At 47.4% G+C, this 17,550-nt stretch overlaps 1 protein-coding gene across 5 annotated transcripts; it reads right to left on the bottom strand.

Annotated features, from left to right (window-relative positions):
• Positions 1 to 9,780: 9,780 nt before the first annotated feature.
• C10H19orf12 (chromosome 10 C19orf12 homolog) lies at positions 9,781 to 15,801 on the bottom strand. 5 transcript variants are annotated; one of them, XM_044269708.1, is made up of 3 exons: positions 15,525 to 15,801; positions 12,984 to 13,151; positions 9,781 to 12,465 (listed from the first exon to the last, which is right to left on the bottom strand). In XM_044269708.1, the coding sequence occupies exons 2-3, from the start codon at positions 13,141 to 13,143 to the stop codon at positions 12,200 to 12,202; spliced, it is 426 nt and encodes a 141-aa protein (XP_044125643.1). In that variant the 5' UTR covers positions 13,144 to 13,151; positions 15,525 to 15,801; the 3' UTR covers positions 9,781 to 12,199. The 5 variants fall into 5 exon arrangements, with proteins under 5 accessions (XP_044125643.1, XP_044125642.1, XP_044125645.1 ...); XM_044269707.1 differs by lacking the exon at positions 15,525 to 15,801 and adding an exon at positions 15,412 to 15,513; XM_044269710.1 differs by lacking the exon at positions 15,525 to 15,801 and adding an exon at positions 15,029 to 15,111.
• Positions 15,802 to 17,550: the final 1,749 nt, after the last annotated feature.

Genomic DNA, 17,550 nt, shown 5'->3' with positions numbered 1-17,550 from the left:
ATGAGCGCACACCAGTACAGAGGAGCCTGAACACTGTGCTACCAGTGCAGAGGAGCCTGAACACTGTGCTACCAGTACAGAGGAGCCTGAACACTGTGCTACCAGTACAGAGGAGCCTGAACACTGTGCTGCCAGTACAGAGGAGCCTGAACACTGTGCTACCAGTACAGAGGAGCCTGAACACTGTGCTGCCAGTACAGAGGAGCCTGAACACTGTGCTGCCAGTACAGAGGAGCCTGAACACTGTGCTACCAGTACAGAGGAGCCTGAACACTGTGCTACCAGTACAGAGGAGCCTGAACACTGTGCTACCAGTACAGAGGAGCCTGAACACTGTGCTACCAGTACAGAGGAGCCTGAACACTGTGCTACCAGTACAGAGGAGCCTGAACACTGTGCTGCCAGTACAGAGGAGCCTGAACACTGTGCTACCAGTACAGAGGAGCCTGAACACTGTGCTGCCAGTACAGAGGAGCCTGAACACTGTGCTACCAGTACAGAGGAGCCTGAACACTGTGCTACCAGTACAGAGGAGCCTGAACACTGTGCTGCCAGTACAGAGGAGCCAGAACACTGTGCTACCAGTACAGAGGAGCCTGAACACTGCGCTGCCAGTACAGAGGAGCCTGAACACTGCGCTACCAGTACAGAGGAGCCTGAACACTGCGCTACCAGTACAGAGGAGCCTGAACACTGTGCTACCAGTACAGAGGAGCCTGAATACTGTGCTACCAGTACAGAGGAGCCTGAACACTGTGCTACCAGTACAGAGGAGCCTGAACACTGTGCTACCAGTACAGAAGAGCCTGAACACTGTGCTACCAGTACAGAGGAGCCTGAACACTGTGCTACCAGTACAGAGAAGCCTGAACACTGTGCTACCAGTACAGAGGAGCCTGAACACTGTGCTACCAGTACAGAGGAGCCTGAACACTGTGCTACCACTCCAGTACAGAGGAGCCTGAACACTGTGCTACCAGTACAGAGGAGCCTGAACACTGAGCTACCAGTACAGAGGAGTCTGAACACTGTGCTGCCAGTACAGCGGAGCCTAAACACTGTGCTACCAGTATAGAGGAGCCTGAACACTGTGCTACCAGTACAGAGGAGCCTGAACACTGTGCTACCAGTACAGAGGAGCCTAAACACTGTGCTACCAGTACAGAGGAGCCTGAACACTGTGCTACCAGTACAGAGGAGCCTGAACACTGTGCTGCCAGTACAGAGGAGCCTGAACACTGTGCTACCAGTACAGAGGAGCCTGAACACTGTGCTACCAGTACAGAGGAGCCTGAACAGTGTGCTACCAGTACAGAGGAGCCTGAACACTGTGCTGCCAGTACAGAGGAGCCAGAACACTGTGCTACCAGTACAGAGGAGCCTGAACACTGCGCTGCCAGTACAGAGGAGCCTGAACACTGTGCTACCAGTACAGAGGAGCCTGAACACTGTGCTACCAGTGCAGAGGAGCCTGAACACTGTGCTACCAGTACAGAGGAGCCTGAACAATGTGCTACCTTTACAGAGGAGCCAGAACACTGTGCTACCAGTGCAGAGGAGCCTGAACACTGTGCTACCAGTACAGAGGAGCCTGAACACTGTGCTACCAGTACAGAGGAGCCTGAACACTGTGCTACCAGTACAGAGGAGCCTGAACACTGTGCTACCAGTACAGAGGAGCCTGAACACTGTGCTACCAGTACAGAGGAGCCTGAACACTGTGCTACCAGTACAGAGGAGCCTGAACACTGTGCTACCAGTACAGAGGAGCCTGAACACTGTGCTACCAGTGCAGAGGAGCCTGAACACTGTGCTACCAGTACAGAGGAGCCTGAACACTGTGCTACCAGTACAGAGGAGCCTGAACACTGTGCTACCAGTACAGAGGAGCCTGATGGCCCAGCACTTGTCTTAAGGTGGTCTCAGCATCACCTTACATCCAGACTGATCCCGAGCATGATGTAGTTCCCTGTGCAGCCAAGAATGCCAAAGTGCAAGGAAAACTTAAAGAAGGACTCGAATCTATCACTGCATCCCTGTCACAGAGGAATGCTAGAATATTACTTTGGCCATGCAATGTCTAAATGAATGAATTATTTTTGGAGACTTCCTTTATAACGATGCAGAGGAATTCTCTGCAAATTGTGTTGAAACCAGATGTTTTTCCAATAACAAATTCTGCTCTGCTACATCACAAATCCACTCTGTGCACTTCCTAAACATCCATTCCTCACACGCATTACATTTGGGTAGACATAACAAGAAGCCACATCTGGATTGTCTGCGCAGTGAGGCTACACTCAGGTCTTCTTGCAGTGATCTGAATTTTACGGTATGACCACACGGAACAGAAAAGTCTGCACCAGTTACAAGCGGAATTGTAGATTTTGCTGTGAATTTTGCCCCGTTCTCGGGCCCTCAGATGCATGGACTCAATGGGCAAAGTTCTGATCATGCTCAGCCCTTCCACCCATTAGAGAATCAGGCCCACGCTGGGAGTATTGAATACAGAAATTTGGGCTAATTTTAATATGCATAAGAAATTATCACCAAAAATCGAGGAAAATGAATCCACAAACCATCTGCGGACACGGAGCAGATTCTTCCCGGTGGTCCCCTGTAATAACGGGCTTACTGCTTCTACTATTGTAAGCTAGAAAAGCAGGGATCAACAACCTCCGACACTCCCGCTGTTCAGAAACTACAACTCCCAGAATGCTCCTTTCACATCTACGGGAGTTCAAACAACAGCTGAGCAGGTTTGCATGCTGGGAGTTGTAGTTTCACAGCAGCTGGAATGCTAAATGCTGCTGATTCCTGTAGTAAAGGATGAAGAGGTGTCAGCTGTGGCTTCTTACCGCATCATGGGACACTGATGTCATCATCTTTGTGAGGTCATGCACCATAAAAAGCAGCATGGCTGACAACTCCTGCCAGAGAGAAACAATGGCATTCCCACTGCAACAGATCAGATGGAAGATGGAGGCCATTTATAATGTAACTCATAGCGTACTGTACATGCAAAGAAAATCACTTACATTCATCTGAATAAGGTTGTTTTAGTGACATGAACATGCATTTGTGCAAGTCCTGTTCAGATGAATCAGGCAGAAACTATTACAACAAATCTGTCTTGCGGAAATACTCTTCTAGCTGTCACATTCACTGTAGACATGTTACAGTATTACACAGTATGCTTAGACTTCTTAATACACATAGGGGTCAGTTTTGTAAGCTAAAATATGCCTATATTAGGGACAGTACACAAATATAACTACTATAATACTGCATCTTATGTACAAGAATATAACTACTATAATACTGCCCCCTATGTACAAGAATATAACTACTATAATACTGCTCCTATGTACAAGAATATAACTACTATAATACTGCCTCCTATGTACAAGAATATAACTACTATAATACTGCTCCTATGTACAAGAATATAACTACTATAATACTGCTCCTATGTACAGGAATATAACTACTATAATACTGTTCCTATGTACAAGAATATAACTACTATAATACTGCCTCCTATATACAAGAATATAACTACTATAATACTGCTCCTATGTACAAGAATATAACTACTATAATACTGCTCCTATGTGCAAGAATATAACTACTATAATACGGCCTCCTATGTACAAGAATATAACTACTATAGTACTGTTTCTATGTATAAGTATATAACTACTATGATACTGCTCCTATGTATAAGAATATAACTACTGCTGGAGCGCTGGGAGCTGCGGTCCTGTCACTCAGCGCTCAGCTCCCAGCGCTCCTCCCCTCCTTCAGGCCGGTGTCGCACAGAATGGAAAGCAGGAAGACTTCTCCCCGCTCCACCATTCATCCTGCAGGCACAGATTGCGCTGCCGGATTGTGTGGGAGGAGCCTGCAGCCCGGTAATCTGCATAAGCTCCTCCCACACAGTGCTGCAGAGTGATCTGTGTCTGCAGGGAAGAGAGGTATGTGAGCTTCAGGAGCAGGACAAAGTGTGTTGTTTTATTTTTTTTTAATACAGAGGGCTTTATTACTATGGAGGGGGCACAGAGGGCATTACTAATGTAAGGGGGCACAAGGAGCATTTATACTATAGAGGCGGCACAGAGCCAGAGGGCATTACTACACTAAAGGGGGCATAAAGGCCATTATTACTGTGAAGGGGGCACAGTGGGCATTATTTCTGTGAAGGGGGCACAGTGGGCATTACTACTATGAAGGGGGCACAGTGGACATTATTACTGTGAAGGAGGCACAATGGGGATTTCTACTATGGAGGGGGCACAGAGGGCATTACTAGCACAGAGGGCATTACTACTATTAAGGGGGCACAATAGGCATTACTACTATTAAGGGGGCACAATAGGCATTATTACTATGAAGGGGCACAATGGGGATTATTACTATGAAGGGGCACAATGGGGATTATTACTATGAAGGGGCACAATGGGGATTATTACTGTGAAGGGGGCACAATGGGGATTATTACTGTGAAGGGGGCACAATGGGGATTATTACTGTGAAGGAGGCACAAAGAGGGCATTACAACTGTAAAAAGGACACAGAGCGGGCATAACTACTGTGAGGGGGGCACAATGTGGGCATAACTACTGTGAAGGTTGTACAATGAGGGAAATACTACTGTGAGGGGGTGCAATTTTTTTAAAGTATTGGGGGTGGTGGGGGGGCCAGAGAAAGGACCCGCCCCGGGTGCCAAACACCCTAGGCACGCCACTGCTGATGACCTATCCTCAGGATCGATCATCAGTATCTGATGGAAGGGGTTGGTCTGACATCCAGGACTCCCACCGATCAGCTGTTTGAGAAGACAGTGGCGCTCGCAGTAGGGCCACAGCTTTCCTGCAGGCCAGTGACGTCACGACTATTTCAGTGGCCTGGCCGTGGCTCAGCCTCATTGAAGTGAAACAGATCATCATCATCATCAGTAAGCTAAAGTTACCCGTCCCTTTAATATCCCTTCTATTTCCCAGAGATACAAATCACTGCAGTTGTAAAATACATTTGTTGACAAAACTAAGTGCAATAAATCTGCCGGCCAGATGTGAGAGTCGCCTGATTCTGTGCTGACGTCAGAGCTAGAACTTCCCAGCGAGACCTCGATCTCCACGTAGGATCAGATGTACTGTGACCAGAGTAAGGGGAGAGGCGCATGTTCTATGAGGTCAGGTGACTGCAGCTGTAGATGACATCACTGCTGCTGACCAGGAGACTGCAACCCTGCGTAATGTGCAGCTCCAATGTCTCTGGGGGCATCTCTCCATAACCAGGAGTCTGAGAACTAGTTTGCATTTTATTTATATTGTACATAGGAGGCAGTATTATAGTAGTTATATTCTTGTACATAGGAGGCAGTATTATAGTAGTTATATTCTTGTACATAGGAGCAGTGTTATAGTAGTTATATTCTTGTACATAGGAGCAGTATTATAGTAGTTATATTCTTGTATATAGGAGGCAGTATTATAGTAGTTATATTCTTGTACATAGGAGGCAGTATTATAGTAGTTATATTCTTGTACATAGGAGCAGTATTATAGTAGTTATATTCTTGTACATAGGAGCAGTATTATAGTAGTTATATTCTTGTATATAGGAGGCAGTATTATAGTAGTTATATTCTTGTACATAGGAGGCAGTATTATAGTAGTTATATTCTTGTACATAGGAGCAGTATTATAGTAGTTATATTCTTGTACATAGGAGGCAGTATTATAGTAGTTATATTCTTGTACATAGGAGGCAGTATTATAGTAGTTATATTCTTGTATATAGGAGGCAGTATTATAGTAGTTATATTCTTGTACATAGGAGGCAGTATTATAGTAGTTATATTCTTGTATATAGGAGGCAGTATTATAGTAGTTATATTCTTGTACATAGGAGGCAGTATTATAGTAGTTATATTCTTGTACATAGGAGCAGTATTATAGTAGTTATATTCTTGTACATAGGAAGCAGTATTATAGTAGTTATATTCTTGTACATAGGAGCAGTATTATAGTAGTTATATTCTTGCACATAGGGGGCAGTATTATAGTAGTTATATTCTTGTACATAGGAGAAGTATTATAGTAGTTATATTCTTGTACATAGGAGGCAGTATTATAGTAGTTATATTCTTGTATATAGGAGCAGTATTATAGTAGTTATATTCTTGTACATAGGAGGCAGTATTATAGTAGTTATATTCTTGTACATAGGAGCAGTATTATAGTAGTTATATTCTTGTACATAGGAGGCAGTATTATAGTAGTTATATTCTTGTACATAGGAGGCAGTATTATAGTAGTTATATTCTTGTACATAGGAGCAGTATTATAGTAGTTATATTCTTGTAGATAGTAGCAGTATTATAGTAGTTATATTCTTGTAGATAGTAGCAGTATTATAGTAGTTATATTCTTGTAGATAGTAGCAGTATTATAGTAGATATACTGGACTATATGTGGTTGTTTTTCTGAGCCAGACTTTTATTCCCAACAGTTGTCTCTGTGCAGTATGATGTCAGTATTGATCACTGTTTCTATCATGACGATGTCAGCAGTGATTGCTATATGGACTCTTCTCTGGTCGGCATTTTGACCAGACGCTTAGTAAAGTGGTTGTGTTTTGCAGAGTATTGGCAGGAATTACGTGTCACAAGATCTGCTCTGTGAAAGAGATTTTGGACGGTTGGGCTCCGGCTCTGCGCCAGGTCCCTGTCACTCGGAGGAGTTTAGTAGGACAGCATATTGCAGCAGGCCTGACAGAACGTTCCAGATGAATCCTGCAGCGGGTGTATGGACAACGAGCAGATGTTATCTCTACTTTCCAGAGCTTTGACAATAAGGAATAATAAAACAGGGTTTTCACTAGTGATGTAGTACAGCATGGGGGGGGGGGGGGCGGACTAGTTCTGGGGGATGCAGAGGTAGTTGTCGTAGTGATTTGAAGAACATGTGGTAGTCAGAGGCCCGGGTACAAATTTTTCATCTTAGGATCTTAAGAATGAGTTAAACCATTTTGGGTGCCTGCTGCTATGATTGGAGGGGCATGGTGGTTGGAATACATTTTCCTTAAAATAAAAGGTGGCAGAGATGACCCATGGTGGTAAAGGCCTCAGTGCGGACCAAAAGATGGGAGGTAGGGCACTTTGGCTTCCTCTACAGACCTCATTTGTGCCATCGATAGTGTTACCTACTAATGTGAATGGGGGCTTGCAAACATGGCCGGTGCGAACGTTTTCGAAGTGTCTCTCATACATAAGGATTAACAGGTCAGGTGGATTCAGGAGGGGGTAGCTGCCAAGGAAAGCAAATTATATAATAAAAAAATAAATTTAAAAAAATCTGATCTCTCCCCCCCTCCTTATTTTTGGCTACAGCTCTATCACCTTAAAAGAAAATGTCTAAGAAAAGAGAAAAGACCCCAGGCCACAATGTAATTTTTTGGATGAATTGCTTCTAAACATCAAAAATGTTCAGCGGTTAACTATGAAAACAATAAAAAGCAAGAGACAAAGCCATAAGAATTCGCCCTCACCCGCTGCCTTCCACGGACACTCTAGCTTGTGAATGATGCAAAACAGATAGCTGCGTTTTCAAAATGGCAGGTAGACTTTCCCAAGGATGGCGGCTGGGCTGCGCTTGGTAAGTTTTTATTTTATTTGCCCGGTTTCCAAGGCGATTTCAGAAGCAGTCTGCGCGCCCAGCTCCAGCACTGGGACGGGATTTCAGAAGCAGTCTGCGCGCCCAGCTCCAGCACTGGGGCGGGATTTCAGAAGCAGTCTGCGCGCCCAGCTCCAGCACTGGGGCGGGATTTCAGAAGCAGTCTGCGCGCCCAGCTCCAGCACTGGGACGGGATTTCAGAAGCAGTCTGCGCGCCCAGCTCCAGCACTGGGGCGGGATTTCAGAAGCAGTCTGCGCGCCCAGCTCCAGCACTGGGACGGGATTTCAGAAGCAGTCTGCGCGCCCAGCTCCAGCACTGGGACGGGATTTCAGAAGCAGTCTGCGCGCCCAGCTCCAGCACTGGGACGGGATTTCAGAAGCAGTCTGCGCGCCCAGCTCCAGCACTGGGGCGGGATTTCAGAAGCAGTCTGCGCGCCCAGCTCCAGCACTGGGGCGGGATTTCAGAAGCAGTCTGCGCGCCCAGCTCCAGCACTGGGACGGGATTTCAGAAGCAGTCTGCGCGCCCAGCTCCAGCACTGGGGCGGGATTTCAGAAGCAGTCTGCGTGCCCAGCTCCAGCACTGGGGCGGGATTTCAGAAGCAGTCTGCGCGCCCAGCTCCAGCACTGGGGCGGGATTTCAGAAGCAGTCTGCGCGCCCAGCTCCAGCACTGGGACGGGATTTCAGAAGCAGTCTGCGCGCCCAGCTCCAGCACTGGGGCGGGATTTCAGAAGCAGTCTGCGCGCCCAGCTCCAGCACTGGGACGGGATTTCAGAAGCAGTCTGCGCGCCCAGCTCCAGCACTGGGACGGGATTTCAGAAGCAGTCTGCGCGCCCAGCTCCAGCACTGGGACGGGATTTCAGAAGCAGTCTGCGCGCCCAGCTCCAGCACTGGGACGGGATTTCAGAAGCAGTCTGCGCGCCCAGCTCCAGCACTGGGACGGGATTTCAGAAGCAGTCTGCGCGCCCAGCTCCAGCACTTGGACGGGATTTCAGAAGCAGTCTGCGCGCCCAGCTCCAGCACTGGGGCGGGATTTCAGAAGCAGTCTGCGCGCCCAGCTCCAGCACTGGGACGGGATTTCAGAAGCAGTCTGCGCGCCCAGCTCCAGCACTGGGGCGGGATTTCAGAAGCAGTCTGCGTGCCCAGCTCCAGCACTGGGGCGGGATTTCAGAAGCAGCCTGCGCGCCCAGCTCCAGCACTGGGGCGGGATTTCAGAAGCAGTCTGCGCGCCCAGCTCCAGCACTGGGACGGGATTTCAGAAGCAGTCTGCGCGCCTAGCTCCAGCACTGGGGCGGGATTTCAGAAGCAGTCTGCGCGCCCAGCTCCAGCTGCGCGAGGAATGATAAATGTTACAAATTGTCATTTTATGTTTTTTTTATATATGTCGGCCCCGAAAGAAGAAACTTTGAGACTTTCCATCACAACATTCCGGGGCCGCACATAGAAAATAGAGGACCCCAGAGAGCCGAATCAGCAATAGGGGGATGAAGGGTGGAGTGTAAAGCAGGGGAGGGGTCGTCCAGGGCCTGACCTCCGAACATTATCCAATGAAAATAAGGTAAGTGTCCCTTTAACACTTGGATTGCCAGGGCCAGGTGGGATCATATTTACACTGCTTGGTCCTGTCAAAGTGCAGAGGGCGCGGCAGTTGCAGAGAGAGCTGAGCTTCTAGGTGTAACGGCAACGCCCCCGTTGCACCTAAAGGCTCATTTGCATATATTAAGACTTAATTTTTCTCAGCAATAAAGGCGTATGTGATTAGGGAAATATGGTTGTTCTCATCCAGAAACAGTGCCGCCCTTACCCATAGCGCCATTCATTCTAACAGTGCAATACCAGACCCAGCCTATGAAAAAGAAGCAGGAAGATGAGGCTCAAGGTTTTTAGGTTGTTATCGGGGTCTCTGGTGTTTATTAACAGCAACAGCAGAAATATTCTGACCCTCAGACAACAGACGGACCCCCAGGATTTGTCCGGCACAGCAGTCAGGGCTCTGTGATGACGTAGCAACATCTGTCAGGCAAAAAAATAAAAAATACAAAAATACGAATTTATTTATATGGAAAACAAAAAATAAAAAAATAAAAGACCCAACACAAAAAATACAATTCTATATTTTTATTTATTGAGGTATCAAATATTGTTCAGAGCAGACAGAACAAACAGCAGAGGGGTACAAGGCCACACCTGGTGTCCACATCCTAACGGCTACTTCATGCCAGTCAAAAATATAATTGATATAATAATTAAGAAAAAAAATCCAAAAATAGACAATTCCTCTATACCTCAAAGTTACAAAAAAGAGGTACAAAGAGTCCCTCACTCTGGAGGACCCAGCACGTCCTCAGACAGCCTGCTGATTTCAATAACACCGGTGTAATGCTCTATTTCACCTGTGGTGGCACTGCAGGGAAACTAAACACTCACTGCCAGTTTCCTGTGCAGATTACAGGCGATCACTGTGATCACAGCAGCGGAGCACCCGCAGACCCACTGACAAATAGGGGTAGTACAAAGTGGACAGCGCCTTTAAGAAGGCTTGGGTTGTTTGGTCGCGAGCTTGATTAGCGGAATTACGTTGAGAGGTTGTGAAAGCCCATGTGTCCAGAATAACAATCAATGAGACTCTATTTAGACTTTCTTGTGAAAACCCGGTCCTTCTAATCCTAAGAAATGCTTCATTTCATTTTTATGCAAATAAGATTTTCGGTGCACTTTGGGCGGGGCCGCTCCGATCGACGCACCTGTCTTTGTCTACGCCATCGCTCCAGCTGTGAAATCTCAGAGACTGTCAGTCAAACAGGAGGTGATGTACTGGTCTGCATTACTAGTGAAGCAACGGTGCACCCAACAGAGCAGCTCCGCCCACAGTGCACCAAAAACCTTATTTACATAAAAAGAAAAAGAAGCATTTCTCAAAAAAACAACAAAACAACGGATTTTCACAATAAAAGTAGAGTTATGTTTCGGACCACCTACCCTACATGGCGGTATGCTTAGGTTGAAAGCGGTTTTGGAGGTGATAGACTTTACCTTCTTCTGCAATGTATGTAAATTAAAGGCAACTCCATAATACTAAATACTATATTTGGGGCATTGCTTAACTAGCAATCTTCTAGTATATCACATAAGGCTCCCCAATCATTGCATTTTATGACGCCCTACAGCTGCGGCTCCATGGATAACGTGTTATTGGAAACATGTTAGGAAACTGATAGTTATGGTCTAGCGCCCCCAAGTGGCAAAACAATGCCTCTTATAGCACAAGATCAATGCTCTTCGGCTGCTCGGGGGTGGAGTTTCAACTGGTAAACGCCCCCGCTTATCTCTTTAGGTTTACCCGTATTCTATAAAGGCACCTGAGGTGATGCCGTCTGGCCAGAAAAATAAACAGCTATAGGCCAGCAGGAGTACAGGGCCTTATATTAACGCCCCTCATCAGTACAGAGTGCTGGGGAACCTATGGTGGAGCCCTCCACGAATGTACATGGGGCTGCAGGACAAATGGTCAGCATAAACTGAGAGTTAAGGGGCTGTCCACACTTTACCCCCATGTTCTATTTTTTTTCTGGAGCCGCGGACTGGAAGATCGGCGGCGTGCTCCGGAAATGCGGATGCGGACAGCACACTGTCTGCATCCATTCCAGCCCCATAGAGAATGAACGGGTCCGCACCCGTTCCGCAATTTGCGGAACAGATGCGGACCCATTATTACGGATGTGTGAATGGAGCCTTAATCCTATTACTCAGTAAACACCATAATAAACATAAATTACAAAAAAATCCTACCGAAGACACCGCAAGAAAAAAAATCACTTCATCAAAAGTGATGCCGCGCGCAGGTCAGTTGCGGGTGTAAAAATGCATGGCGCATCATATCATACTTAGGGCTCATGCACACGACCGTATGTACTTTCCGGCCCGCAAAAAAAAACGGATGACATAATGTGTGACGTCCATGTTGCATACGTTTTTTCTTCCCGCAGATCCATTATAACAATGCCTGTCCTTCTCCACAAAACGGACAAGAATAGGACATGTTCTTTTTTGGGGTCGGAATAGACATGCAGATGTACAGTCATTTCCGTTTTTTTTTCAAGCACCATTGAAATTAATGGTTCCACATATGGACCTGTAAAAAAAAAATTTAAATTGGGGAAAAAAACTATACATTTGTGCATGAGCTCTTAAACGGTAAATGTCACATGACGTTTGCTGCAATTAGAGCAAATCATATTGCGCAGTTCAGTTTCGAAGGCCGCCGCAGTTGCGCGAATTCAGACACTGTGATTCCGATCCTGAGATTAGCACAAGGTCAGCAATTTAAACCCAAAAATATATATATATTTTTCGATTTCTGTCAGTGGCATCGTCTTTTGGCTAGTGTGTGCCGTGTACGGCGCCCCCTGTGGCAGATTGCACGCAGCGCCATACTATTACATCAGTCAGTCTTCACAGTCATTATCCTAAAGTCCCTCCGTGGCGGCGAACCACGTGGTCATGTGACCACTGACGCTGCAGTCTAGTCTCCGTACTGGATTTCGGCTTTCAGCTCCTGTGTCACGTATCCGATGAGCGCTGCTGCCACCCGCTGTTGTAAAGCGGCATTGCCCGAGACCAGCATGATGAGCTGCGTGGCGTCCGTCCAGTCCAGGTTCCGGATGATGGCGTAGATCTGCTCGCACAGCTTCTGCTGCTGCACAAGCGGCATCTCCATCAGGATCTGGGGAACGGGCTTAAACTGTCCGTTCGCCATCCAGGCTCCTAGAACGCCCCCCAGAGCGCCACCTGAAAAACACAAGCAATGGGCCATTAACCCCTTACCGCAGGGGGCTCTTATTGCTGCCATGTTGGCGCATATACGACTTTTCTTATCGCTTTTTATTTTTCATTGTAATCATTTTTTTAATTATATAATTTTAATTATTATTTAATTTGAAATTTTAATTATTAATGTGATTATTTAAAAGCTCAGGTCGTTATGACCGCGGCGATAATAATTATGTGTAGAAAATTCCTCGGACAGGGATTAATAAGAGTACTATAGATGGCGGCCATGGGAATAGTGTTAGGGCCCATATCCCCCTGCCCCCCCCAATCCCTCGCTGCCGCTGAGCGGGACGGGCTTAAAGGGGTTGTTCCAAGATTGACATAGGACCTGTGATGTGATGGTGGGGGTCCCACTGCGCCCGAGAACAGGGATTCCGTGTCCCCCGTTTTATTGGAGCAGCGGTGGGACCCCCAGCGATCTAGATTTACCCAGGGACATCATGGCAGCCATGAAGACGGTAAAACTTGTACATTACCCACGGCTATCCCCGGGGGTCCTCCTAGCAATCCCCCTACAAAGGCTCCAGCACCGGCAGCCACGGCCCCCCTGGCAGAATGCTTTATGGCCACCTTCATCTTCTGCTCCGTCGACAAGTGGCACAGAAGGCGCAGGATGTCGTCCACATTAATCGGCATGTTCACGGCTGGAACAGAAACAAAATGGCCGCAATGAGCATAAAACAAACGTACGGGAGGGAAGAAAATGGCCACAAGAAATGTACAGGAGAAAACAAAATGGCCGCAATAGCCATACAAAGGTACAGGAGGGAACAGAGAGATTTACAAATAATTGCGATAATGATGGGGCCCTGTCATAGTGGCCCCACTGTAACATGAGGCTGTGTCATGACTGTACTGTCACGACAGGAGGACGGCGGGGAAGCGCGTATAAAGCGCCACTGAAAACAAGACGCTGAGATCTGACGGGCTGCCATGACGCAGTACCGCCTCACACCACCAGGTGGAGCACTACACGTCATATGTCCTGCAGCCGAGTCATGTCCGACAGTGTGGAGTCCAGAGTCCGGTCATTAGTCAGTGAACGGACTTGGCCAGCCTGAAATAAAGGCAGGCCAGCAACACTGGGGTTAATGGGACTCATTATGTGAGATAAACAATGGGGGTGACTAATTATTATTATCGTTAATACCTCCATGTGCCCCCATCAAGCATCTCCTCACAGAATGGGCAACATGGGGTTAATGTGAGGTACTTGATGAGGTTACTGAGGCACGTGGGGGTCCAAATTTATAAAACTGTGTGCCTCACATTAAAGGCAAGTAACTCCACCACGTACCTCCATCTATTAGGCCTCTTTCACACGGGCGTCATGTTTTTTGCCCGGATAAGAGGCGGGTGCGTTGCGGGAAAATGCGCGATTTTTCCGCGCGAGTGCAAAACATTGTCATGCGTTTTGCACTCGCGTGAGAAAAATCGCGCATGTTTGGTACCCAAACCCGAACTTCTTCACAGAAGTTCAGGCTTGGGATTGATGTTCTGAAGATTGTATTATTTTCCCTTATAACATGGTTATTGATCATCCGAACGCACTCCAGAAGAAGGGGGCGGCTTCCAGCTATTTCTCCCCACATGCACACTCAGCTCGGCGGAGCATGCGCGTGTTGTCAGGAGAACGGCACCACCCGACACCTCTGCTAATGGCTTAACCCCTGAGAACAGATCAGGCATACTGAAACCCAACCTCATAGTGAGAGTCGGGGGGCCCCCATACACATAAGATGGTCCAGCTGAAATCACTGGGTTTAGGACCCCTCTGTATCTTATTGCAGTGGATCACCTCCCTCTGTATCTTATTGCAGTGGGTCACCTCCCTCTGTATCATATTGCAGTGGATCACCTCCCTCTGTATCTTATTGCAGTGGGTCACCTCCCTCTGTATCATATTGCAGTGGATCACCTCCCTCTGTATCTTATTGCAGTGGATCACCTCCCTCTGTATCTTATTGCAGTGGATCACCTCCCTCTGTATCTTATTGCAGTGGATCACCGCCCTCTGTATCTTATTGCAGTGGATCACCTCCCTCTGTATCTTATTGCAGTGGATCACCTCCCTCTGTATCATATTGCAGTGGATCACCTCCCTCTGTATCTTATTGCAGTGGATCACCTCTCTCTGTATCATATTGCAGTGGATCACCTCCCTCTGTATCATATTGCAGTGGATCACCTCCCTCTGTATCATATTGCAGTGGATCACCTCTCTCTGTATCTTATTGCAGTGGATCACCTCCCTCTGTATCATATTGCAGTGGATCACCTCCCTCTGTATCATATTGCAGTGGATCACCTCTCTCTGTGTTACTTTCTATTTCCCATTCCCGCTCTGAGGACGCCTCTCAGTGACATACAGGGATTTGGCGCCTTCCTTGTGGCAGGTTTTTACGTTACTCTACATCTACAGTCACCGCCAGCCTTTCGCCCCCTCGATACCTCGCTGATGGTGCCTCCTCTCGCCCCCGCGATACCTCGCTGATGGCGCCTCCTTTCGTCCCCTCGATACCTCGCTGATGGTGCCTCCTCTCGCCTCCTCGATACCTCGCTGATGGTGCCTCCTTTCGCCCCTGCGATACCTCGCTGACGGTGCCTCCTCCCTGCGGTTAGTCTAAGATCTTTTGGACTTTCACCCATTAGCTCTCTGACTAACACTCTTTGCCCCGCTCCCCTCGCCTGTCCCGCTCCGCCTCACTGCCGCCACCATCCCCCCCCAAAGGTTTACAACTGACCCAGCCCTCCTGTTACACAACTACTACAACTCCCAGCATGCTCTGACAGCCAGATATTGGGTAACCTCTGATCTACAGATTTGTGCAAAACAGAACCCATCAGTGCCCATATTCTACCAGTGGAACTACAACTCCCAGCATTCCCTGCCAGGTGACATACCCTCCAAGCAGCACTTCACTACAAGTCCCAGCATACCCGAAGAGTCTCTCTGGAACAATCTCCAGCAGAGTCAGCACACCCCTGGCATGGTGGGAGTAGTAGTCACAGCTCACCTGTTTCGGGTCAGCAGTCTCTCCTTTTACTTTCTATCTGGTGACATGTGACAGCTTTAGGGGGCGGGGCTACCACTCACTCGCGTCCCATTGGCTGGAAAACCATAGAGCGTGGCCCCCAGAAGTCACTCGTGTCTGAGATGGAGGTGATGACGTCACAAGGGCTCGGAAGGGTCACCGTTGTGATTTCTCACAGATTTGATGTTCCCTCGGCTCCACGCGCAGCGGTTACCGGGAGCCACGTGCAGCGCGGCCGGCGCTGGGATACGGCAGCGTTAGACAGAATGAAAGGGAATGTGCCGTGCAGCCATTGGCTGTTCCCTGGCACGTGACTAGCTGCTGGCACTTTGGTAGCCGTCGCCACCCGTGTAAAAAATTCCATTTACTGCCCTCATAGATGAGGCACAGTGCCCTCTAGTGTCCGCGGAGCGGCGTCGCCCGCACGTAACATTAGCTTTTAATTCATCCTTGTGTTACACGTGTGGGATAGTGCCATCCAGTGGTAGATGGGTGTAATGACGTGTGCTGTAATGTGAGAGAGCGCTGCTCCTGTCACTCATACAGGCTGGGGACACTAAGCAAAGGTTATGTTTTATAAAGCTGATCTGTGCACTGTATCATTGTACAGCATATATTAGGATTTGAGTTAATCCTGTATTATACTCCAGAGCTGCACTCGCTATTCTGCTGGTGCAGTCACTGTCTACATACATTACATATCCTGTACTGATCCTGAGCTACATCCTGTATTATACTCCAGAGCTGCACTCACTATTCTGCTGGTGGAGTCACTGTGTACATACATTACATTACTTATCCTGTACTGATCCTGAGTTACATCCTGTAGTATACTCCAGAGCTGCACTCACTATTCTACTGGTGCAGTCACTGTGTACATACATTACTTATCCTGAGTTACATCCTGTATTATACTCCAGAGCTGCACTCACTATTCTGCTGGTGCAGTAACTGTGTACATACATTACTTATCCTGTACTGATCCTGAGTTACATCCTGTATTATACTCCAGAGCTGCACTCACTATTCTGCTGGTGCAGTCACTGTGTACATACATTACTTATCCTGTACTGATCCTGAGTTACATCCTGTATTATACTCCAGAGCTGCACTCACTATTCTGCTGGTGCAGTCACTGTGTACATACATTACTTATCCTGTACTGATCCTGAGTTAAATCCTGTATTATCCTCCAGAGCTGCACTCGCTATTCTGCTGGTGCAGTCACTGTCTACATACATTACATATCCTGTACTGATCCTGAGTTACATCCTGTATTATACTCCAGAGCTGCACTCACTATTCTGCTGGTGAAGTCACTATGTACATACATTACATTACTTAACCTGTACTGATCCTGAGTTACATCCTGTATTATACTCCAGAGCTGCACTCACTATTCTGCTGGTGCAGTCACTGTGTACATACATTACATTCCTTAACCTGTACTGATCCTGAGTTAAATCCTGTATTATCCTCCAGAGCTGCACTCACTATTCTGCTGGTGCAGTCACTGTGTACATACATTACTTATCCTGTACTGATCCTGAGTTACATCCTGTATTATACTCCAGAGCTGCACTCACTATTCTGCAGGTGCAGTCACTGTGTACATACATTACTTATCCTGTATTGATCCTGAGTTACATCCTGTATTATACTCCAGAGCTGCACTCATTATTCTGCACTACATTACTTATTCTGTGATGATCAGGAAGCATCTTACATAAACACACTGATAAATCTCCCCATATGGCTCTAAATCCACTATTTCCCCGTCACACAATATACTATAAAACTGTCTGGGGGAACTCAGTGCATAGAAATCTGTAATAACCATTAAACTCAACAGAAGCTGTAAAATCTCTGTGCTCCCCCTAGAGGCAGCTGCAAACAAATGCAGTGGTTTTCCATTGCCTCTGACCTCCGCAGAGTTTACGGGATATGAAGACATCTGCTTGATGATACAGTGCACTGATGGAAGTGACGGGGGGGGGGGGGGGGGGGG

The sequence above is a fragment of the Bufo gargarizans genome, chromosome 10, assembly GCF_014858855.1.
Source record: "Bufo gargarizans isolate SCDJY-AF-19 chromosome 10, ASM1485885v1, whole genome shotgun sequence".
Lineage (NCBI taxonomy): Eukaryota > Metazoa > Chordata > Amphibia > Anura > Bufonidae > Bufo > Bufo gargarizans.
The sequence above is the reverse complement of the archived record's forward strand: the minus strand, read 5'-3'. Positions and strand labels throughout refer to the sequence as shown.

Excerpts from the sequence above, each read along its gene's own strand:
- C10H19orf12 (XM_044269707.1), bottom strand. The coding sequence starts at position 15,445 with ATGCTGGGACTTGTAGTGAAGTGCTGCTTGGAGG. Across the intron at positions 13,152-15,411 it reads AGTGAAGTGCTGCTTGGAGG|CCGTGAACATGCCGATTAAT; the intron begins GTATGTCACCTG and ends TTTCTGTTCCAG. Across the intron at positions 12,466-12,983 it reads ACCCCCGGGGATAGCCGTGG|GTGGCGCTCTGGGGGGCGTT; the intron begins GTAATGTACAAG and ends TGTGTTTTTCAG.